A 24460-nucleotide genomic window follows, 5' to 3' on the forward strand; every position below is an offset into this window, starting at 1 on the left:
AGTCACCGTGTTGTAGGTAATGGGACCTGGGAGCTCTGCAGCCTTCAGGACCAGTCTGGATATTCAAGGTTTTCCTGTCTGCTCATGGCAGAGCCCCCAGCACAGACCTTAGACACCAGAGCCCACAGTGAGCTGCTTGCTGCCCATTTCCTGGGGATCTGCCTGTGATGCTGTCCCCATGCCGGCATCGCTGCCTTACCACCAACCTCTCTGCGACTTGGCCGGCAGCCAAGCAGGAGCCTGTCCAAAGTTAGCTGGAACCCGTGTATTTCCACAAAACAGTTCACTTTAATCAGGGTTTTCTGATCAAATTGCATCTTGTGGAAGGAAAATCCCTCAAAGGCTGATGTGGGGCTGTTTACTATATCCCATGTGTGCAATGTGCTTACTTTGCTTTCTGGGAGGGGATGTTGAGCCAGCCGCGTGCCGTGGGCAGTGAGCAGAGCTTGTCTTCCCTATTTCTTCATGTGCATCCTATACGCGAAACACTTTCAGGCTGGATGTTTAGATGCAGCTGCTTGAAACTTGCTCTCTAGAAACAGGAACACAGGCAGGAGTTTTCCTTCCATTTTCCTGTTCCAGTTTTCTTTTTTTTTAGCGCTAGTAAATATTTTTGTCTTGCACATTACCTGGCTGAAAGGAAAATCCCGACGTGTTATGGTAAGCTGTAACTATGTGATCTGCATTGAATCTCAGTAACTCGCTCTCTGTTGCATTTAGCCAAATGGGGGTGGGAGAATTTGTCTGCTTTATATTACAATTTTATTTTGTGTTTTCTTGAAACTCAACATAGCTGTTCAGGTGTAAGGCAGAATAAGTTTTATGCTTACCAGCATTTCCATATAAATGTGAAAGAGTTTTCCAGCACTTCTTTCTTTTTTACTGGTACTGATGTTTGTGTTCTTGAAATAACTTCGGTTGCATCTGCTCAGAGTTTAAGGTGGTGCTTGAATTGCAGATTTTCAGACAGGCATATTTATACTTTGTGTGAGTGTTTACATCACCATTTCTTAAACCGATATGTGTTCCATCCCTTGCAAATCACATTTTGGCTGTCCTGAAATCCTTCCCCTAACTGAAGAGTCTTCTCATATTTTTCCTTTTATGGGAAGATTTAAATACCTTTTAATATAATTAACAGTATTTAGGCTTGTCGTAAATCAGCCTTGGCTTGCAGATAACAGCTGTCAGCAGATATCATTGAGGGGTTGTCTGTTCCTGGCCAGGCAGATATTCTGGGTTAATCCTTACTTTTTTGGGAAGGTGTCAAATGATTCACATCTGAAAAGGACAAATCCATTTGGTATTTTTGGCTTGTCTTTTTTCTTTTTTTTATTTTCTGTTCACTAGGAGGCCACACTTTTTACCTTTAATAAAACATTTAATAAAGCATGTTTCAACACCAGTAAGATCTTCACAGGAGATGTAAGGGCTTGAGCTGCTGTTTGTGTTGGTGATCTCTGGCCACCGTACAAAAGGCAAAAGGCACAGGGGAGCAGGCCAGCACTGCTGTCCCCTCCACAGGCACCCCGAGCTCCAGGGAAACCACCTGCCCCCAGGGCAAATTCAGTGGCGTTGCAGCTCAGGGTTCAAGGACCAGCTGGTGACAATGATCTGGACCTTGCCCTTTCGCCTGCATTTGCCAGCTGACCCTGTGCTCATCCCGTGGGATCTGGCTGCCAAATCCTGCTCAAGGCAGCAGAGGCAGGACCAGGCTCTGACTGTGAAGTGCCTCCAAGACTTGCCAGCCACACTGTTAAGGGGAAGGACCACTTCTCCCTGCCAGCACCCTGGGGCCATTTGCCTGTCCTGGGCTCCCCGTGGAATGTCCCTGCCCCGTGTGTGCTGGGCACCCAGCAGCGACTGGGGTGATGGCTGAACAGCCCCTGACAGCCCCTGCCCAGGGCAGTGCTGCAGCTTTGCGTACCCACTGGAGACAAAGGTGGGGGGGCAAAAATGGAGCGGGAATTGCCAGATTCTCTGGCAGCCCTGGTTGGGCCATTCAGCTGTACAGAATACCTGTCTTTTACACTTATTACTCCCACTGCACAGTGGGAGTACCAGAAGGATCTCTACCAACATCTCTGCAAAGTCTCCAGTACAAGACATTGGATGGAGTTTAAAGGAGAAAGGAAACTTATTTTGCTTGTCCCCAGGGCTTGGAAGCTTGAGGAGGAAAATTCAGTTTTAAAAAATGATGCATGATGCTATTCTTGTTTTAAGACAGTCTGAGAGCTGAGATGGAGCACTGGCTCTTTAGCTGTCAGTGCTGGTGCTGGCAGAGGTGGCTGGTCTCTGCATGTCAGACATGCTGCTGTGCCCAGCACATCTCCTTCCCCATCCGTGCCCTTGGGGCCAATCTGCAGTGTTCTTTCTGCACACTACCAGCCCTGTTTTCCCATTTACTGTGAGAGCGATTTATGTGAAATGTTTCTGCTTTCATAACAAAGCTCTAGACTTCTTTTTTTATTTGTCTATTTAATTCCAGAGCAAGCTGAAAACAAGATTGGAAGTAATTATGACTGTCCTGTGAAACCTGGCATGTTAAGTTAGGAAGATTGAAGCCAACTGACAGAGCACTAATCTACTTTTGGGGGGTAAATGCTGCTGAAAAAAAAACTAGCATGGGGCAGGGCAGGTGGCCAGTGGGGAGTGGGATGCTGGTGCGATGCCAGCAGCAACCTGTGTAGGGAGGCTGGGCTGACAACTGGCCATTTATCACAGACGAAAGGCTGAGCGTGTTGGCCCCAGCAGGGCTCAGCCACCCCAGCAGGAGAGCCGCAAGGATGTGGAAGGATAAGATTTTTTTTTCCTACCCTGCCTAGTATTTAATACTGAAGTAGCTATTGAAAGGCTGGCTGCCATCCGTCATGTCTCTCTGGTAACAAAGCTGCTGTTATGGCAATGCATCAGGTTCTCAGTGAGGAGCTGGTGCTGCATGCACAGGTTTTCCACGTCACGTTGGCAACTGGCCTGGGGTTTGCTCTGCTCACTCCAGTTACTGCAGCTTGAGTTAGAGTCAGGACTGCACAAAGACTTAGGACCTCTGCCATGGCAGGTAAACTAATTTTTGCAGCTGGGCTCAAAGCTACACAGTGAGAAGACTTTGAGCTTTCCTAAGACACCCCCTGGGCTGGCTGGGGGACCCATGTATCCACCTGTGGGAGCTTATGGGTTTGGTTGGAGGAAGCAAATGGATGTTGTTTTGTAACTCTGAACGAGCAACTACATGGTCACAGCCTGGTCCCCAGGAGGCTGCAGTTGTCTCCTGCCTGATCTGAGGGACAAGCAGAGGAGAACAGTGTGGGTGGGAACAATTTGTCTTTGGACATTTTCAGGTTCTCTGCTCCAGACAGGCTTGCAGCTCAGTCTGATGGGTGCGAGGTGTTATTTCTGTCTGTGCTTGCCTGAGGAGCAGAAAATGGTCCTGCAGCAGCCCTGGGCTTCCAATCATGGGGCCAGCAGCTCTCACAGCCTCCAGGCAGCAGAGGTCTGAGCCCGCAAACAAGGGGGAACAGGAGGAACAGGGGAAATGGCACCTTCCTGGGGACCAAGGATGTACAGATCTTCCTTGTAAACCCTGCATCCCCTAGCAGAGCCTGACGAAGCCATGGGACCCAGTTATATCCAGTGCTCATGGTGCTGGGATCAGTCAGGTTGGCCAAGTGCAGAGCTCTGTCTGTATGTATGCGTAAGGCAGATCTTCTTTCCACCAGCTCCTGTTGGGAGCTATGTCAGAGCTGTCCCGTGCTAGAGATCATAATTTTCAGCTTCTTTTGCATTTCTGTCTGGATGTATTTGTGGCCTGTTTATTAGCATTTGTTACTCTGCCAGGTTTGTGTCTTCACCTTGATTCTGCCTGTAATGTTCCAGTGCATTTAGCAGCAGAATTTGGGCTCTGGTATCGCAGGCTGTGCTTCCTATTCCCTTGCAGCTTGCCAGTCCCAGCATCCCCACAGACCTCCCTGTGCATCCCCAGCCCCCAGAGCCCATCTTCACCATAGGCTGGTTCCCAGATACAGCTACACATGTTGGTCAGTGCTGTCTAATTCCTCAGCCTGTCGTCTATTATTTTTCTACAAATATTTTATTTGCACCAGTGTGCCAGGGTAGAACCCAGTCACCAAGCTGTTCATCAAAAGCTGCTGCTGTGCCGCAGGAAGACTGACATTATTCTTATGAACTCCGCTAAAGCCCAAGCCCAGCTGCATTGGAGGGAGAGTCAGAGCAAATTCACATGGGGGCATAGGACATGTGCAGGCTGTGGAAGAAATTGCTCTGGGAGCAGAAGAAGATGACTCACTGCAATGTGAAGACAGGAGCCAGCAGGTTGTGAACACTTTAGTCAGAGTGTAAGCCCAATGCAGGAGATGTTCTCCGTACAGACACATTTCATTGGCAATTACAGGAAAACGAGAAGACTGGGATGAGTAAGGAGTGCCTCATTCAGCAGGCGACCTGTGGCGGAGTAAACTGAAAGGCAGAGTGAGTGCTTGATGTTTGGCTTTCAGCTGGATTAACCTTTCTAGGAACAGAATTGATTACAGAAAGCAGAGATTTCAATGGTGCCAGCTGCACAGCTGCTGCCTTTTGGCTTACAGAACACAGGCACATCCAAACAGCTGCTGTCCCTTCTTTGAGATGCCATATGGGCCAGGATTAGTCTCCAGTAGTAGCCATCAGCAAAGGAATAGGGAAAACTGAGGCCTCCACTTACCACAAGAATAAATATTGACACTGGGCATTCCTAGAGAGTCTGGATTCCTTCCATCATTTCCTGAACTCTCATGTAAGCCCTAAGTGCTTAATTTATCAAGGCAAAGAAGGGTTTTTTCTTGCAACAATCGGCCTATTGCCACTACTTCGTGTTTTTCTTCCTAGCATGTCTCTACATGGTGACATCCCCTTTTCAGTGCAATTTGTAACACTGTGCTGGAAGCCACAGATTTGTTTGAAATTGCTGAGTGTCTTATTCCGGTGTCTTGGAAAGAGCTTTTTTAATGCAAATTGTATAAAAGACACTGGCTTCCCCGAAATACGCAACTGTTCAGAGGCTTTTACAAGTCATTGATTTTTCGCACTGCTGGCAATTCCAAAACCATCCCTTTGGATCAAATGAAACATGCTGTTCAATATGAAATGTTCTGTTCATAGCTGGAGTCTTCTATTTTTTTATTTCATTGAATAGAAAGCTATTTCTAAACATAGGCATGACTTGCAAAGTTGAAAGCTTTTACCCTGAACTATCAGATCCCAATATTTTAATATAGGAAGGCAATGGATTGCCTGATAGAGCCAATTTAGCACAACTTGAATGAATGTATCAAAAGCAGGAGTCTTTCGGCATGGAGCTGCACTCGCTGCTCCTCCCTGGGTGTTCCATGCTGCTGGCTGCATTGTGGAGCCTTATAGTTGCAAATCCCAGCTATGGTGGTTTGTTTTTCTTTTTTTTTTTTCCCCCAGCCTAATTTTTCTCAGGAATTGACCCAGTTCTAGCACTGGGGAACTGGCATTCACCCTACTGGCAAATGTTTCTCATCTGTTTTAAATGATCTATCCAGTGTGACCTTTTCTGCTTAAGTAGCTTACACAATGAAAATACATGAACATTAAATCCTAATCTTGCACAACTCTGAAAGCAGGGCCATACATTTACCAGCAGCAAGGGACTTTTTTCCCCCTCTGTTCTTCGCAGAAAGAAAGAAAGAAACAGGCAGCACTATGCAACTGCAGTGAAGGGAGAACTCATCTATAACCCACCATCCACAAAACTCACAGGGTACTCCAGGTAACAGGGTTTGTACTACACATTTCTGCTGCTTTTTTCTTTGGAAAGATGAAAAGCAAAGTGCTGTCCACCTCTTCAGTGGTCTCCAACAACAGCCAAAGCCCACATGACCTCCTGGGGCTGCAGATCAGGAGAGTGGTGGGTCATGGTCTTCCTGGTTCCCCACTTCAGAGATCCACTTGGAACCCAACAGGACTAACTGGTCTTCATAGTCTGAATGCTCTTTCTTGCTCTCATGTCTATTTTCAAAGCTGTAGTCTCATGCAGCACATAGCAGTTGGTGTCTGTTCTGGGAGGCAGTTGCTACAACCAGACATATGGGATCACTTTTTATCTTTAGTATAGTAAAAGGTAAAAAGGTTCTGAAATTTTGCTTGCAGATGCCTTGAAAGTTCAAAAAGTTTAAACATGTCAAGGATGGTCATGCTCTTTCCATTGGCTTCTACCTTCAGAGCATATTAATGGTGCCAGAATTAAATAGATCTGATGTGATGGGAATGGCATCACCAGAGAAGTGATGGTGCCTCTCCCGAGTCTGCATGGCCAATGCAGCTCTGCCCTGCCTGAGCGCATGTCTGCCTGCACACTCCCAGTGAAATGCAGAGAATAACTGGCAGACAGAAAAGGGTCTGATTCTGCCTCTGTGGCTCCAAAACACTCCTGTTGGATCCACTGGGAAGCAATGACTCATTCATTCAGGCATCAATTCAAACAGCAATACAGTAAGTATTGTACAGGTGCTTCTGGGCAAGTCTTCATCTTAACAAGATGTATTCCTTCAGTTCCTGATGTAGTTTCTCATGTTCTTATTAAGTCTGAACTGTTTCTCAGTTGTTGGGCCAAGGGAAGATCCAACCTCAGACACAGCCCAGTGCTTGTTGGGGCACACACAACATGGCTCCACTCTTTCTGAAACAGCCTTTGTTCTCCCTCCTGGAGAGGATTTGCCGCAATCAACTTCCCTTGACTCACACCAGGCTACATGGAGATGACCCATGCCTGTATTACCAGTTGTGACCCTGGACGATCCTGTAACACAGCACCAGGAATTGTGAGATGTGTTTTCAGTGAGGTGCATTCAGTACCAGAGCTCTCACCTGGGACAAACCAGGTGTGGTTGAAGCACCTGCTCCTTGCAAAGGGTGCTCCAGGCTTGGGGCCAAGGGAGCCCTCAGGGTGCTTCAGGGAAGGAGAGACAAAAAATGATGCCAGGCAAGGCTACATAAGGGTCATGTTGACCAGGTGTGCTGATGCTCCTAGCCCACAAGAGAGGAGTGAGGGGATGGATAATTTTATATATTTCCTGCAGAGCTCCCAGAGGCAGCAGTGGCTGCATTGGCTCTGGAGCCAGCAAGCTCAGGGAGAGATGCTGTGGTGGGTCAGACCGGGACTGTCCCAGGGACCCCGGCCAGAGCTGTGTGGGTCGAGGCACCACGTGGGGCTGGGGACACCCATGTGCTGCTGCTGCAGGGGCTCGTGCAGCCTCTGGCAGGCAGCCTAAACTGATGATGCCATTTGGTTTTCATTTTAATGAATCATTTAAACATTTCAATGTTTTGACCTACTTGAACATAGATATAAGAACAATTAATGCCAACACCTCATAAATCCTGGAAATTAGGTCTACTCTAGTGCTGGCTTAGTAAAGGCTTTGATTGTGTGGCAAGTGCCATAACATTGTGCTGTGGCACATGATCCCTGAAGAGAACAGATTGGCCTCTTTGAAAAACCTCCAAATTTCTACAAAATGCAAAGTTTTGAGCAGAGGCTGCTGAGAAGCTCATCACTCCAGAGGCAGACAGGCTCCCATGCACTCAGACATCCAGGTAAGAGCACTTTCCTGGTTTCAAATCTCTCTGTGTGAGCCTTTGTTTATTTTTACTTGCCTTGCGAAATCTTGTGAATATGTTAAAATTAACTGTACTGGAAATGGAACAGGCTTCCTCCCACTAACATTCATGCACAGTCCTTGGATGCTGTTGCTCACCAGCTGTGAGTTATAGCTGCTGCTCTCCCATCTCCGTAAGTCATCTCTCCTCATCATCACAACCTTGTACTGAATTATGAGACCTTTCTGAGGCAGAGACTTATGCATACAGACAGGTTTGCACCAACACAAGTTTTATTTCTTGTTTGATATGTCAAGAAGTAATTCCAGCCATTTCTTCTGTCTGGAACTCCTCTGTGGACGTGGGGGGACTTGATATTAATTGAAACTGCAAATTAACTGTTAAAATTGCTATATATTTTTAATTGCCACTGTGTGTTGTCAGTTAGAATTTCTGGTTAATTGAAACTCCCTCACCTCCTTCCCACATCAACCTGTCTCCTCCAGCTCCCCTGAGGCACTTCCGCTTCAAATGATGGGGTTTGTTGGCCTCAACACTCAGATTTCACAAGTTCCCTCTGACTTGAAGCTCTATCATTTAGCAGACCCCCAATTTTGTACTGTCACACCATAGCCCTGGGTGCTGAGGAGTTAGCAGCCATGCCAGAGTGTGACCTGAGAGTCCACATTTTGTAGCCAAGGCTGCATGGACGATGTAAAGCAAATTCATGTAAATGTCACCATGTTTGTACACAAGCAAAGCTCAAGCAGTGGCCTCAAGCCTTCAGAAAGATTGATATCTATATCTCTAATCTATATGATATCTACCTCTATCTATACTGTATCTATATGTCTAATTTTTAATTTTTTTTTATTTTTACCCATAATCCATGTGCTTTCTGTCACACGGAAGCAAGCTGGGCTGGTGTGTCTATAGGCAGCAATTTCTATCCACTTTCAGTAGGAAATATGAGGGAAGGAGAAGCTCCTCCTGGAAACCCTGCTCCTCTCTCCCTCCCAGTCCCCATCTTCCCTCCAGCAGACCTGCTCAGGAAGAGAAATTTGTCCCCTTCAAATATTATCATGAGAGCCAAGAAGACTTCTCGCAAACATTTCTACCATTTCTTTTTTTTGTTGGAGGATGAATAAGAAAGGAAATCAGCTCTCTGGATTTTTTTTTCTTGTTACTCACCAAATCCTGAAACAGGAAAGCCAAAAGCACTGGTGACAGTTCATAAAATCATTGAATGTCCCGAGTTGGATCCACATGAATCATCAAGTCCAGCTCCTGTTGGACAGTTTTATAAGGTGTGCCTGTTTATGGGATAAGGAAAGGCTCAGGCATTCTGGTTTGGGTTTCTTTTTAATGAAAATGTCATTGGTCTGAGGCCCTTCTACAGCAGGCGGGTCAGTCTCTCAGCTGCATCACTCTTTCCACAGAAAACGCATGGCAGACGGCTCAGTGACTGAAGAACATGCTGACATGCCTGCAGAGAATGTGCTTAGTTAGCCAGAAACTATTTCAAATGTGGCCAAAGTCATTCACATGTTGCCATCCCCAAAAATTGCAAATAAAAGTCCTCTGGGAAATGATTAATCGGACTTGGTAAACAAGTTAAAAGGCAATTGTTGTCGGTGCTCACCCTGCAGAGGGAATGCCAGGTCCTTACCAATGTGCTGAAGCTTTTCAATTCTGCTTTATTTCTCCAGCCTCCTTCCACACGTGCTGCAGGACAGCTTTTCTGACACCTCACACCTTCCAGCAAGAACTTCTGAAGTCCTTCCTCTGCCATCCTACCTCTGAATGGCTCTCCGGTGGCTTTATGTTCTCTCCATGATGCTGGTGTGGGGCTCCATTGTCTCCTCCTCCTTCTACCACACCTCAGGTAAAGCTTGGCGTGCCCCTCGTGTTGCTGTCTAACGTTTAGTTCACATTAACTCGGGCCCTTTATGAAGTTAGTCCTTCAGCTGGAGCTTTTCTTGTGTGCTACAGCGAGAAGATTATTTATTAATATAAATCTGCAATCGATTGTGTGAATATATTGTGTGTTTAGTGGGTATTTTTCTGAGTAACTGCAAAAGGAGCAGAAAGTGCCTTTGGTGCATAGTGAATATGTTGTTTGATATAGAGATATTAAATATAAATACCACTTGGATATATAAATGCTCCTGAGCATGGTCCCAGATGGACAGACTTTGCAAGGTATAAGAAATACAAGGCTTATTCATAATTGGAGAATAATATTTTATTATAAAAATATATTGCTCTGCAAGCTATCACCCATGGCAATGGCACCTCCAGCACCCTTTACTTCAAGCCCTCAAGCACCTGTTTGCTGCACTGTACCTGCCAGCCCCAGCAATTTTGGCCTTTGGTAGCTGAGACTTTGCACCTAGAAGCTTTCCTTCTTCTGATGGACAGCGAGCAGATCTGGCTCTCCCTGCTGCAGCTGGTGCCTGGTGGAGAGGTGAAAACATGGCCAGGAGGACACTGAGAGGCTCCCTGTCCTGCCAGCCAGCATCATGGTACTTTGCCAGCAAATGCATCTCTTCTGCACCAAACAAAGCAGGTTCAGATTTAAAAATGGGCTCCTCGAAACACCCAAATCGCCTGCCCAGCATGGAGAAGTGCAGACATGGGGGGCACCTGGCAGGCTGCAAAATACGCTGAAAACTGCAAAACCTCCTGCTGCTTGCACAGCCTGAGGCACTGGATGTGGGGCAAGGCAGAGGGAGGCAGCTGGGAGTGAGCAGGTGGTTCGTCATCAAAGCTGTGATGTTTGAGTGAGTGTGCATGGCAGGAGTGAGTGGGCCTGAGGGCTACAGCCAGCACATCATTACCCCACTCATTGCCATGCAAGTCACATAGATAAGTGTTTGTTTGTTGTGTGTGCTTTTTGTTTTGTTAACTTTTTTGCCTTCTTTTCTCCTTCCTTCTTCTTTTCTCCTTCCTTCTTCTTTTCTCCTTCCTTCTTCTTTTCTCCTTCCTTCTTCTTTTCTTCTTCTTCCTTCTTTTTTCCTTGCCCCCCCCCCACCCTGGACACATTCAGGAGCAGCATTCCTTCAAGATAATGGATAATGAAATAGAGTATTTCTAGTTGTGTGTTCTGTATGGTTTGTCATGCAATATTGTGAAAACTAGGAACTGCAAGAGGCAGTGCTGACATTTAAAAAATAATCAAATCCAAGAACACAAGAAACATCCAAAAAAAAAAGCTTTTCCATTCCCTCTGAAATCTGGTCAAAATTTATATTGCAAGAATTGCTGCTTACAGTTGCAATCATTTTGAAAAAATATTGCAGTTTTGTTCAAGCTCAGGATGGAAACAAATTTCAGAGTATTATAGTTTCTAGTTATTAATTATTCTTGATTAATCTAGTCTTCTCTTGACAGCTTATCACCAGGCTCAAGACAAAGGCTAGCAGCTTTTTGCTTCCTTGTCAGCACAGTTGCAAGGCTCAGCATTAAGCCAGTCAGGAGGATTTCCCCAAGCACAGGAGAGTCCAGCTTGCAGCCCTTCCAGTAGATCTCCTGGGCCAGCCCCTTGAGAAAATTACATGTCAGCCACCACAACAGTGGTCAACTCAAGGACACGGTGTCTGGTGACGTGGAAACCCTTCCTCACGCCGACCCTCGTGGACTGACCAGTGGGAGAAACACCTCTTCACCTTCTCTTCCCTCATTCCTCAGTGTGGCTATAAATTGTCGTTCTAGATGAGCCACTCGTTCATTTTTTAGCATCTACAGTTCAAGTGCCAGTCCCGCAAACTTGCTGTCCCTCACGTGGCTGCTTGCTTTCCTGGAGCCTTTGTGTGTTTGCAAAGACCCAGGAGGTGGGTGAGATGCCCTCACTTCTCCCCCGTTCCCATTTCTGATGCTCACAAGAGCCCAGCTTAAACACTGAGCTCCCTCTACGGGGAAATCTGTGCCTGTCATAGCGAGACCACACCCTTGCCTACTGCAAGAACATGGTGTTGCTGAATACCAGATATTGCACATGCAGGGCTGTGCCCCATTGCCCCTGGAGCTGGAGCAAGCCCACTACCACCCTCTGCATCCCAGCTGCATTCGTGGGGCTCACAGCTGGTGGGAAGGAGAGAGCTTTACTTGTTACACTGAAAAATACGTAAAATCTATTTTTTCTCCAAATTATTATAGTCTATTGTTCCCTGCACCAGCACCTCCCTGAATACATTGCCATGATATCCTACTTTACCATGTAATGTAACAGCAAATCTCCTGTGGAGCTTTACATGCTGGGAAATGTGGGATCTTAAGACTGCTGCCTGTGGCATGTTTCATTTGGGAGCGTTTCCTTAGAAGAAATTAATCCTCCAGTGATGTTCCCTGAAAGCTTTCCAAGAAGCACATTGAAGTTTGATTTATATCACTGTCTTCCACTGAAAGGCATTCTCAGGATCTGCTTTCACCATGGATTTTTTTTTTCAAAAAAAAGGAATAAATGGTGTAAATCCTGATGAAGACATGAAAAAGATGGGAGAGAAGCCAGGAACCTGGAAGCCAGACTTAAACAGGGAAGTGGTGGCAATGCTGGACTGACACTGCCAGGAGACAGGCTCCAAATCACCACAAAAATAAGTGTATCATGCCGTGAATATGTTGAAACCAAAATGGATAACCTCACCTTTAGACAGTGGAGAAAAATTACTTTAGATGTTACAAAAATTGACTTTGAGCTGATAACACTAAATAGCCTAGACAGCTTTCGTCATGTGAATGACAGCTCCATACAGAGCTGGACGTTTAGGAAGCATATCTGAGTATGGAATTAATCCATAATATATGTTGATTTATTAACATATGGCAGCACCTTACAAGAATCTAATAAAAGCCAGTTTCACTATAAAAGCATATTTTTGTATAGCTGATAGATGTTGAAAATAAGAATGATTTTTAACTCTTCGCTTTTCTGCTTCTGTATGGTTATGTCTTGGTTTTTCATTACTCTTTAACATACTTGAAAGGAGTATTTAAAGAAATAGGGGTGGTGTGTGTCTGTTAGAGTTAAGGAGTATAAATTTCCCTAACAGCACACCGTGAGCTGTCAGCCTATGCCGGTGTACATGCTGAACACAATGTTCGCAACGATACTTGTAATGATTCTCAGTAAATATCACAAATTAAGTATAAGCAAATATAGGACTTGAAAGGTCATCCCAGGACAGCAGTTTTGCTTAAGACAGCTTGAAAAATAGTGTCAAAGATGTGGCATTCTTTGTGCCTTTTCGGTGGTTCTTGAGTCCTTTCTCTGAGCATCAGCAAAAACTGGTTTTTGGGGGATGGGCAGGCTTAGAACTTGGTCATGGTGGTTGTGAACAGGCTATTAAATAGCCAGGGCTGGACCTGGAGCAGCTGTGCTTCCCTCCACCTCCAGCAGCTGCATTGGTCCCCTCATCAAATTCCCTGAATTTTTTATTGTTGTTTCTCTTTACACTGACACTCTTTCCGCCCCCCCCCCCCCCCCCCCGCCCTGCTTTCTTTTCAATTTAGTTGCCCCCCCACAAGACCTTCAGATCACTGATCCTGGACTCTTAGGTTCTCTTGATATCGAGTGGAAGCCTCCACCCAATGTACAAACCTTCAATGAATGCACAGTGAAATACAAGTTTGAATACCGCAACACTGGTGACAGAGACTGGAAGGTAAGACAAAGCACAGTTTATTCCTCTTAAATCTGGGCTATTGTTCTGCCTTTAGTTCCTGCATAAGTTTATGTTTGGATTTCAAGAAGTGGTTGCCAAGCAGCTCCAGCTTTCCATGAAAAGCTGCACTGTACCACGGTTTTGAAACTTTTGCTAGATGGGAATGTGTTTTGAAATATAAGAAAAACAACGTCAGAGAAGGGGCTATTTCTGTGAAAGGGTGTGGTGTTTGCTGGCAAAAATAATCCAATAATATCTAGTAGCATTCTTCATTGTAAAAGGCGCTACCATTTTTCAGAAATTCTTTACAGGGCTTGAACAGGAACTCAGTGGGATGCAAAAAGTGGTGAGTAAAGTACAGGAAGGGTTGTAGGAATATATTTTGAGAGTACTTAGAAGATGAAAGCTGCTGCAGGCTTAGGAAGGTAAATGGAGTGGGGGAAAGGAGAATCCCAGACTGTGTGGTTGGCGCAAGGTATTGAGGAACACAGGAGAAAATATGCTGAGAATGTCCTTCAACAACACAAAATACAGATTGGTGTCCTGAAGGAAAGGGAGAATTATTATTTTTTTTTATGTAATCTTAAAGCAGAATTTCTAAAGAGATGCCAGGTCAAGAGACCAGGTAGAAAGAGAAGAAGCAGTCACATCGGGTTAGCAGTGCTGTGGACCCAGCCTCTTGCTGTGAATGGTTTCCACATGTCCTTTGCAAGATGGTCATCTACTCCATCTGCCCAAGGCAGCAAAGCCAAGACTGCCAGGCTGCACTCAGCCACTACACAAATAGGTTTTGGCCCAACCGTCCCATGGGAGCCTGCAGAGGTGGAAAAGCATGCCAACTCCCACCTGGTTTCAGATATGGATTACAATTGCAAGGGCATGGAAAGGGACTCTTTGACCTGACATCGGTCATGAGGCAAGGCTCCCAACCATGCAGATATGCAGACTCTTGTATGATAATTTGCCTGGCATTTAAAAGCCAAAAAGAAAAAAAAAAAAAAAAAAAGAAAAAAAAAAGGCAGTTTTAAAAAAACACATCAGAATTCCCTAAATCACAAGTTAGAAAAGTGTCTTATACATAAGGCAGATTTAAAAAGTAGAAACCTTGACACCAGATAAGGTCATGAAGAAGACTCAGTCTGAAAAAAACCCGTGGGACACCAGCGAAAGCAAGAGTCATCAATGTCTGTTAGAAACTCCTGGCTCAACATGCCTCTTCCACCTTGGGACTGCTGACAAAAAGCCTGACTGTGGGCTGGGCCAGGGCTGGTCCCGCTGCAGCACTCACGAGCATTTTATGGCGTGTTACATCTGTCCTGCTTGGGCTAATGTGACACATTATCTCTCTTGTCATTTGTTTTAACTCTTGCCAACTTATTTTTCTCTTGTGTAAAGTAAGGGGGAGTAGAGTCTGGTGAAAAAAGCCCAAACAAACAAAGAAAGGAAAACTAACCTTCAGCAGGGGTGCTTAAAAAGTCCTGCAAAGGACTAAGCTCAGCGGCACCTGGCAATGAGCCTGTACTATGCTGCCTGGCTGCTGCTCAGTCCTTGCAGGGTTGTGCTTCCCATAGGAACCATCAGTTACAAGACTCATTGTTCCTTCTGTTTCTGATTACCTCATGTCAAGAACAAGTGCCTTTTATGGGGATTTACACTGGTATCCTTGTTAGACCCCCCCGCTGCAGTGTCTCTGGCTAGTGAGGATCCCTTGAACCATCGTGTGCTCTATCTTGTCACTGCTGGTGGCCTGCAAGGTGGGGGACCCAAAACCAGCGAGGCTGGGCAGAGCAGGTGGTACAAGAGTGCTGGAGAAGCCCTAGGCAGGAGAAGCACAGCAGAAATTTAAAGAAACATTAAAGCACACAAATGAGCCTACCTGCAGCCAGCACAGGACCAATGGTAGCTAATTCTGCAGCATACATAGTGACAGAAGTACTTATAAAATATGTCTTTCAACCAGGTTATTTTTACCAAAAAGCTAAAATTCAGAGTTGGATTTGACCTCAGCAGGACTGCTGAAGTGAAGATACAGACACTGCTTGAAGGACAGTGTACCAATGATGTGGAGGTGCAAAGTGACTGGATTTTTGCCACCTTTCAGGTCCCATTGCAAGGTTAGGAGCAGCCTGCGGTACCTGGTGTAGTTTTGTTCTTTGCATGAGCCTATTGCATGAACCACTGCTTGCCTGGGGGGTTGCTGGATACATGAGCCCTTGCAGAGCCTGTTGAGGTGTGAGACACCAGAGCATCTCCCTGCTTCCACGGGCTGTGGCTGTGGTTACTGGATACTTGAGGTTCGTTTCCCTCTGCCTGCAACCTGACTTTGCTGGGTTGCTGCATGAGCTCCGCTGCTAAATAGCAAGGTCAGTTATGCATCTTTCTGCTCTAAGTACAGTGAACTGGCTTTCATATGAAACAGAGCACTTGGCAGAAAAGCTATCATCTAATAATGGTGACTGGCTGGTTTTTCCCTTTTTTGTCCTTCAATTGCAGCACACAGTTGTTTAAAAACATAAAATGATATTTCTACTGGGCCTGGCCATTACATTTCTAAATGGTGGTTGTTTTCTTCTCATTTGACAGGAAAACTGGAATCAGAGGTTCAGAATTTCCACTGCATCTATCATGACTGGAAGTACCTCAAGTGCACTTGGAAACCAGGTCATCCTGCTCCTCGTGGCGTACATTATGGGCTATATTATTGGTATGTCTCAGCAAAATAGAAAATCAGCCAGGCAGCAATCAAGTGAACCTCTCAGGGTACTAAAATGCTGCATCAAATATGATTTTATGGCTGGTAATGCTATTACACGATTCACTCAGAATGAGCAGAAATAATGCTCCAAGCAACATGTGCCTTCTGGCAAGGAAATCCCAAATCCCTACTTCCTTCCTTAAAATCAGGCTTGTGCTGACCTTCTACAGGGAATGCCTTCTCCCTTCCTTCTTTCCCTTTTATTCATCCCCCGTGGAGTACTTTCTGCATCTTATTTTTCACAAAGCATTGTGCTTTCCCTTTCCTGAACACAGATGGATCATTCTGGCCGCACATTTCCCTTGACCACAGTGTGTATATCTCTATAGGATATGATTCAGCAGGAGCTTACGAAGCTCAGTGAGCCCTATACAAAGAGCTGGGCTTCTTGTTAACTTGTTAAATTCTTTACAGAGAGAGTGATCAGGCATTGGAATGGCCTGCCCAGGGAGGTAGTGGACTCGCCGTCCCTAGAGGTTTTTAAACTGAGATTGGACATGGCACTTAGTGCCATGATCTAGTAAACGGACTAGAGTTGGACCAAGGGTTGGACTCGATGATCTCTGAGGTCTCTTCCAACCCAGTCGATTCTGTGATTCTGTGATTCTGTGTGTGATTCTGTAATGGTTTTACTCTTTAAATATATTTTCATAGCCTTAGCACATCTCATACAAGCAACCATACTGCCAAAAGCTAGTAATAATGCATGTTTCTCAGTTGTTTCCTTTATACTGCTGCCTAATGAATCTGTTCTGCAAGAAAAACAAATCTAGACAGCGGTTTTGGACAAATGCTGTGTTTGTGCTTCAATTCCTATGAAATTATGGTAAGGATGACTAGTTGTGAAATCATTCAGTTTCATGTCTTTGGACTATGTGTAGAAAACCATAGCTGCTTTTTAAAAATAGTTTCCTTGTAGCTCTTGGAAATAGTCTTCAAAGCAGAAACACTGATTTAAAACCATTTTACTGACTACAAAGGTCTACTTGAAGGAAAACATGGAAATTCACGTCTTTTCCCTAACAAAAACACCCCACAAATAAAACCCCAACCAACCCACCCTTATTTAATCGCCTGTAACAAAACCAGGTGTTTGGATCTGGGTCCCATTGTATAACAAGAGTAGGTGGGAACACTGCCATGGCATCCTTTGATCCCTGTGAGTTGATTTTTATAGTACTACCAGATGAAGTCTTTTCCCCAAAACATAATGTGCTGTGAAGGGACACTAGGCATAGTGTACAGAGGCTGGATTCAGCCCTTCCTCAAGGGCACTAACCCTGCAGGAGTCATAAACTGCAATATGAAAAACCACTTAATATTTCCAGGATGGAGCCAGGGATTAAGCTTTGGGTAGCGGCCCCAAAGACAGGAGGCAGTTTTAGAGGACAGGGTTGTGTTTGTACATTTGGTCTGGGGAGAAGCGGACACAGCCTACAAACCAACCTCGGAAACCATCTGTACATGTTAATTTGTTTTTGTCTCCGCCCCACGCTTTTCCCATAGTAGGAGTCCAAGTGATGGCTGCATAACACTGTGCTTTGGATCACTTGTGAAAAGCAAAGGGTGGGTAGGATAGCGGCAATACTTTAGGCTCAGGTCCAATCTTGGGAAAAAAAAAAAAACCTTACCCAAGTACTAACTGGTACTAACTGTCACTGCTTTGGCTATTTTGTTTCTTTCTGTTTTCCTAATACATTGCTAGGTACGAGGGGCTGGACCGTGCAGCGCAGTGTGATGACTATATTCAGGATCATGGTGTAAATGTCGGCTGCATGTTGCAGAATATGAGCCAGGCAGAATACAAGGACCTGATCATTTGTGTCAATGGTTCAGCAACAGCCACACTGCTACGGCCATTGTACGTCACCCTTCGCCTTCATAACCTAGGTAACAACATCAGGAGAACAGCAGGGCTCTGGGGACCCACACAGCCACCACATGCCCAAGGCTCATGTCTTGCACGAGGGGGCTGAAACCAATCTGTGTTCTTGTAAATGAGCGCCTGTAATGTGGTCAGGTAAATTGTCCTCCTGGAGAAGGGGCCGTGGCATGTGCCACACAGGACTTCAGTTTCCAGCAGTGTTTGCAGGTGAGCACCACCACTCATTGCTCACCTGGAAGGCTCAGTGGGAGCTCAATAATCCCATCAACAGAGAAAAGGGGCAGAGGTTCAGATTAACTGAAGCCCTTCCCACCAGGAGTTGTTTAATTGCACCTCTTGACCTCCTCTCTTTTTATTCCCTTGCCCAGCAAAGCCCTCACCCCCGGAGCAGCTGGTGGTTTCCATGTCTGCATCTGAGGAACTTCACATGGCTTGGAGCCCACCGAGCAGTGAAACACCGCCCCAGTGTCTGGAGTACGAGGTTCAGCTGGCAGAAGATCAGGGCGAGGCCAAGGCTGCCTGGGTGGTAGGGACAACACATACCATGTCACAGGGAGGGGATAGGGTGAGGGTGCTCTGCCTGATGGCCAGCAGCCAGGAGACATGCTGTAAAATTGGGGTTTGCACGGAGTTGCGGAGAGCATGTTAGCTACCCTGTGCATGGAGCATGTAGAGACTTCAGCTGGTACCACTGCTGGAAAACACTGACCTGCTGCTCCATTGCACATGTTCCCACTACACAGCATTTGCTTTAGCAGCATCAACCCAGTGTGAGGGATCACTTCCTCAGGCCTTCTGCCTGTCATCTCAGCAGGCTGCCAGGTCTGCTGTGGATTGCCTTCCTGAACAGGGTGGCACAACTTGGTCTAATGACACTATAATTATAATCTCTCCAAAGAACTGGCCTGGGACACAGAATGACTGGATGATCTTGAGGATCTCTTCCAATCAAAATGATTCTACGATTTTTATGATACAACATGTCTTTTACTCCTGGTGCTTTTTTCCTTGTGCATTATCCACATACAGTTTTGCTAGCAAAAATGGCAAGAACTAATTAATCATAGGGGACATCAGAAGGATGTTTTCGTCTTTAATTGCTCTGAGTCTTCTTAGCTAATTTAATGAAAGATTCCATAAATTAGCAGGCATAAATAGCAACAAATATTATGTTCCCCTCCCCACCCCCCCCCAACGTATGTATTTTCAGTAGATTCATCTCCATAATCATCTTATTGCATTACCTGGTCCAAAACTATTATGATATAAACTATCATTCAAAACTGCCAGAACATGATCCAAGGGTTTGCAGAACCTGGAAAGCATGTTCAGAGACATCCAGACTTGCCAGAGAGCTACTGGTGGTGGCATGTAATTAATTCCTTGACATTTGTTCTCTCTGTTTTGTTTCTCAGTCTGTATCAACCCAAATGGAGACTACTTTAACAGTATCCAGAGCAAACCAAAGCCGCATTTCATGTGTTCGAGTCAGAGGGAGAACAAATATTTTCTGTGCTGACCAGGGCTTTTGGAGTGAATGGACACAGGAGTGTTTCTCCGGTATGGAACCCAAAATAACCAATGTTTCTTTTACATCTTTTATAAAGCCTGTTTGGGACCAAGTGCTCATGGCTGCCACGAGCGTCTGTGGTGTCCAGCACTGGAAGTGGAATCTTGGTTTAGTTACACCCTCAACCTATTACACCACCATGCCATTCCTACAGATTTTCACCTCTAGTGCACTGGGGCAAGCCCCAAAATATTAACATTTCTGCACGGCTATGATGGAGGAGCGATCTCTTTGCAAGAGAGGGCGCGTGGTACTCAGAGGCTCTCTGCAAGGCATCCTCATGGCACCACAGATCAGCTCCTTTGCACCCTGTAGGCTCTATAGGGTTGACCCTGTCTGCACTGGCTCTGCTGTGAGATATAGAAGGAAGGAAAGAAGCATATAGCAGTGGCTACATGTATTTGCAGGATATATGTCACCCTGAATAAGTATGTTATGATATCTAGTAACATACACCTGGCACGTGTCTGAAATAAATAAATATAGGTTAATGTAGGGTAACAAAATGGGACATGCCGAGTTTGCATCTGAGACCAAGCTTTGTAAGAGGTAATATGACCCGTTCTGCAACTTAGTGTTTTCTTACCTGCTGTCATTTGTCTTTGCAGTGCCCAGAAAACAGGACGAACAGCTATTTATCCTCATTCCAGTCATTCTGAGTTTGTCCAGTAGCCTCATAATATTTACATTGATTGGCCAGTGCAAGAAAAGGTAAGTACCAAGGCAGCCTGTCCATGCAATGTGCTTTTATGTGGGTGTCTCAGACTAAATTTATAATTCAAAGAACATAATAAATATTAAGAGCCAAACATTAATAGGTGCTCTAAGACTGGACACCAAACAACAGCATATTTTCAGGAAACAACCTTGTAAACATGACTGTCTCTGATATGAAATGCCTCATGACAACCCATAAATTCACAGAAGAGACCCAAATCCTGCTCATATGAGCCAAGACTGCTTCTGTTAAATGCACACACAGCAGCATAAATAATGCCATTATCTTCCCCCAAACCACTTAGGCAGCAGAGATTTGTACTCGTTGTGTTAAAGAAATGCCATTTTTATGGGCTAAGGCCTCTTTCTCTTTGTGCTCCCATCCCACTAGTTTGCATTCATGTGAATGATGGCACAGGGGGAAAGCAGACACAGTGGATGGATTTGCCCATATCCAAATTAGTGATACTGATGACATTTGCTTCAGGTCTGAAGAATCACTTAGAGAGAACTGATCCCCTGGTACTGATAACTATTATCTTGTTCTTATGGTCATATAGTGTAAACAAGTGGGGAGTTATTCTAATATGACTTTTAAGGCATTACTGATGAGGGAGAACTGGCTATAGAAATGCCTTCACGTTGTCTTCAGTGATGAACTGACACCTATTTGGTAGTTGAATGCATGGAGTTTGAGACACATGCTCTTTCATCTTTGTCTTGCATCTGCCTTTCAAATGTTTTGGTTTGTGACAATCAAAGAAAGTGTAGATACTAGCAAGAAAATGGTAGAAAGCAAATGCTTTCCACATTGCCACTGGAATGATGTGATGGGTGACAGGGATGCTATAGTGTGTCCCCAGCTGCCTCTTGGTGCTGGAAATAACAATCTGTGCCCATTTCAGATCCCCAGCGGGAAAGCCATTGCACACATCGGTGGGATGCTAACTCTGCTTGTGACTGCTGTACCACTTGTGTTTGACGGATTGCTCTTAAAACCTCACCCAAGGACAGCCAAGAAGCCCTGAGCTATAGCCCACGTGGGTCTTCCCTACCTGCTGTCAATTTACATGGCTGGTCATTGCAATTCAAGTCCTCAGTGGGCCCAGGAAACTATTGGAGGAGCCTTAAACTGACTCTGGAACAAGATGTTTCTGATAACAGGACAAGGGAGAAAAAGAAGGCAGTGCAAACTGCTGTAGATAAAGATGACACATTGCTCTGTGGGTTTGGTTTTTGTTGTTGTTTTTTTTAAGGACTCTACATGTCAACAGGCCACACACTGAAGTGCAGCACCTCACACACAATGCTTAGTACAAATGCCTACATCTAATCACTGTACCCCACCCTGCTCTCACCAGTCCTCCTACTCCCCAAATACTCAGCTGGCTGAGAGCACCTCAATGCTGAACATTAGCTGCTTGAACTATTTATTTCATTAGCTGTTATGCCTTATCTGTTGCAAAGGTGAAGTGGGTAGGCCTTGAGAGAAACTTTTGCTATAAAAAGACATGACCACAGCTACTGCAAAAGACAGATGCTTCAGAGGAGAAATGAGATACCAAAATTCAACGAAGCACCCAAGATGACTCTCAACACCACCTATTCAGCTGATGAAGTTGCTGAGTGGTTTTTAAGGAGCACTCCCCTATGATGATGATAAAAAAAAACAAACCATCAACTCTAGATGAGACACTGTCCTCCAAGTCCAAGTTCTGTTTGTTTCTTTTTGTTTTGGTTTGGTTTTGGGTCAAGGAACTAACCAATTCAAACCCAGATGTGCTTTCATTTAATCTGAACAACCCAGAAAACCTATTTTCTTGCAGGAGCGTTTGTTCAAAATGAGAACAGTAAAAGCTCAGAGAGAAAATCAAGTTTGCGTCAATCAGCTATGTAAAGAGCCATGCTAATCCAATTGGGCACGAAACAACACAGCAAGTGCTGTCTTACACATCCAACTGCAAAATTATTCAATCACTATCAGCTGCTTCCACTGCTAAATGGGCAACAACCCAATGTTATTTGGGGAGCAACCAAAGGAGGAGAGCACCAGGAAAAAAAAAAAAAAAAGGTCTATGCACAGACTGGAGCAGAAATGAAGTTCCTGGCTGCTGTTATTTTGATGAGATATAACCTCTGCCTTTGTTACCTCCTGGGGCTTCTGGCCAGCCAGCATGAGATGGCTTTATATTTAAAAATAACAGTGGTCATGCAATGGGCATTGAAATACTGTGTTTTACCTTGATGAATGCAGCACATTAGAATTGGAGATGGGAGCTGGACTTGTAAGGCACTGACTGGTCTAACAGAGAAGGTGAAATGAACCATGAGCAAGGGAAGGAAGCAGGAGTAAAGCTGGCTTGGCCCAGAAGCAACCTCCAGCCCCAGCTCAGGGAGACCTGGCAGAAACCTCCAAAACATGCTCATCAGAGCAATTCAAGGTAATGCACAGTTCACACAACTGACCAGAGGCAGGAGGCTCAGGATGGCATTTCCTCCTCTGTGTGGTGGGAGAAAGCAGCTCTTTGCTGATGCCCTTCTGCCATCTGCAGAGTCCCCTTCCTTCCTGCTCTGCTCTCCAACAGGACTTTTGCAGTGACAAGGGGCACAGCCCCACACTGTGGCTGCCCCTGGCCAACACAATGCAAAGATTTTGTTCTGACTTGATCCAGAGGCTGGTCTGCATGTACCTCCCCACAGAGCGATGGGCATCAGGGCAATCTCTGGGAGGACCAAGACTGGATCTTCTGTTCTACAAAACCAAGATGAACAGAGATACTCAGCTAAGTTTGTTATAGGGGTTTGGGTACTTTCAGGAACTAGAGGACCTTAGCACATCTACAACTGGGTAGCATTTGGGCTATGGGTTTTCAGAACTACCACCAGGGCAAGAGTTATTGCATTAATAATATCACTGAAAACCAGAGAAAGCACTAGAGAAAAACTATTGGAAAGAGTCCAATTGAGATTTGCCGTTACTGGAAATAACTCCAGGTAGGCCTTCGATGTTCTGCCAGCAACTTAAGCCATTTAAATATCTACTAAAACCAAATCAGTGCATGGTGAACCTCTCCCACGGGAAACACAAGACAGGCAGCTAGAGCCCATCCTGCTGCCCTGGGTACATCTGATGTAATCTCGCCCATTTCACCGTGCGCGGATGTTGGGCACAAGCATCTGGAGTGGGCCAAATGGTGCTAGAACCCTGACCTGCTGGACAGGTTTAAATTGGGTTAAAGTTTCTAGTCTAATTTTGTCCAAAGAAGAGGTAAGAAGGGAAGAAGAATTAAAGAGAATGAGTGCACATAAGAGGTGGTGAAGGAACAGATGTTGTACCTCTGTAGCTAGAACTCACCCCCAAAAAAGATCAGAGCTATTTCAGGAACCACAAAATATAAAAGTTAGGCTGAAGCCTGCCTAGAAACCTGCCTAGTAACAGAGTGATAAATTAAGTATATCTACTTATAGTATCTATATGCTGCAGCTCTACAGGAGCGTTTAGGTAATGAACGCTGGGCTTGGTCCTGGGACAACACTCCCTGCTCAGCAAACTCATGCTGAAGAAGGTCCTTGCTGCAGCAGGACACCCCCAACCCACTTTCTTACAGCATCACATCTATGGCATCCAGAAAATGTAATCCTAATATGTGGCCAGCAGCTAGTCCTTCCCAACAACCTGATCATTGCTACAGTTTCAGTAGTATGTTTTTTTTTTTTTCCCTGTGTTTATAGAATTACACTAATTATGTATTTCTCTCACACAATATTTGTCTTACAGTGGTTTAATTAATTGGCTGTATGCCATAATTAATATTTTCAGTAAAGAGCTTTAAAAATCCCTCCTTTGGCATACTCTGCTCTTATTGTGCCCAGCTCATGTCTGGGTTCCCTGGTGTTTTTACCATCTTAGCCCCACATATCTGGTGAGGCATGTCCTTGCCAAACATACAGAGAACTCCTTTGCATACCATTGGGTTTGGGGTCCTTTTTTTTTTTTCTGTCTTTGACTGATGAATTCTTAGAGCTATTTGTTGAAGAATAAAAAGCAACCTTTCCTATAGTTATTTTCCCAAGAGAATGTCAATACTTGTCAAACATATGAAAGCACGATCCTGTGCATGCTGCAGGGAAATGCAAAAATCAATTTGCATCTGTCATTTTCTAACTGCTTTTGGAAGTAGCAAAAAAGGAAGGCGAATGCCAAGGTCACCAGAGTCTCTGAACTCCAAAAATTGCCCTCCTCCTCTGACTAA

At 45.1% G+C, this 24460-nt stretch overlaps 2 protein-coding genes across 15 annotated transcripts in view; one reads left to right on the forward strand and one right to left on the reverse strand.

The window, feature by feature from the left end:
- Positions 1–8473: 8473 nt before the first annotated feature.
- HTR2C (5-hydroxytryptamine receptor 2C) overlaps positions 8474–24460 on the reverse strand; it is a 241176-nt gene continuing 225189 nt past the window's right edge. For 12 of the 14 annotated variants that reach the window (XM_065077689.1, XM_065077688.1, XM_021284989.2 and 9 more), the window contains one exon: positions 8474–9603. The gene's annotated coding sequence lies outside the window, so the exon portion shown is untranslated. The remainder of the gene's footprint in view (positions 9604–24460) is intronic. The other 2 variants (XM_065077679.1, XM_065077681.1) reach the window with 2 other exon arrangements.
- On the forward strand, positions 9327–24267 carry IL13RA2 (interleukin 13 receptor subunit alpha 2). The gene is made up of 9 exons (XM_065077690.1): positions 9327–9502; positions 13129–13280; positions 15241–15394; positions 15864–15984; positions 17741–17925; positions 18289–18446; positions 19336–19480; positions 20099–20201; positions 21113–24267. The coding sequence occupies exons 1-9, from the start codon at positions 9421–9423 to the stop codon at positions 21153–21155; spliced, it is 1143 nt and encodes a 380-aa protein (XP_064933762.1). The 5' UTR covers positions 9327–9420; the 3' UTR covers positions 21156–24267.

The sequence above is a fragment of the Columba livia genome, chromosome 12 (assembly GCF_036013475.1).
Source record: "Columba livia isolate bColLiv1 breed racing homer chromosome 12, bColLiv1.pat.W.v2, whole genome shotgun sequence".
NCBI lineage: Eukaryota > Metazoa > Chordata > Aves > Columbiformes > Columbidae > Columba > Columba livia.

Bases quoted from the DNA above. Each gene is read 5' to 3' on its own strand.
- IL13RA2 (XM_065077690.1), top strand. From the start codon at position 9,421: ATGGCTCTCCGGTGGCTTTATGTTCTCTCCATGATGCTGGTGTGGGGC. The intron at 18,447-19,335 runs GTAGGGACAACA...TTTGTTTCTCAG, and splicing joins AGGCCAAGGCTGCCTGGGTG to TCTGTATCAACCCAAATGGA. The intron at 20,202-21,112 runs GTAAGTACCAAG...TGCCCATTTCAG, and splicing joins ATTGGCCAGTGCAAGAAAAG to ATCCCCAGCGGGAAAGCCAT.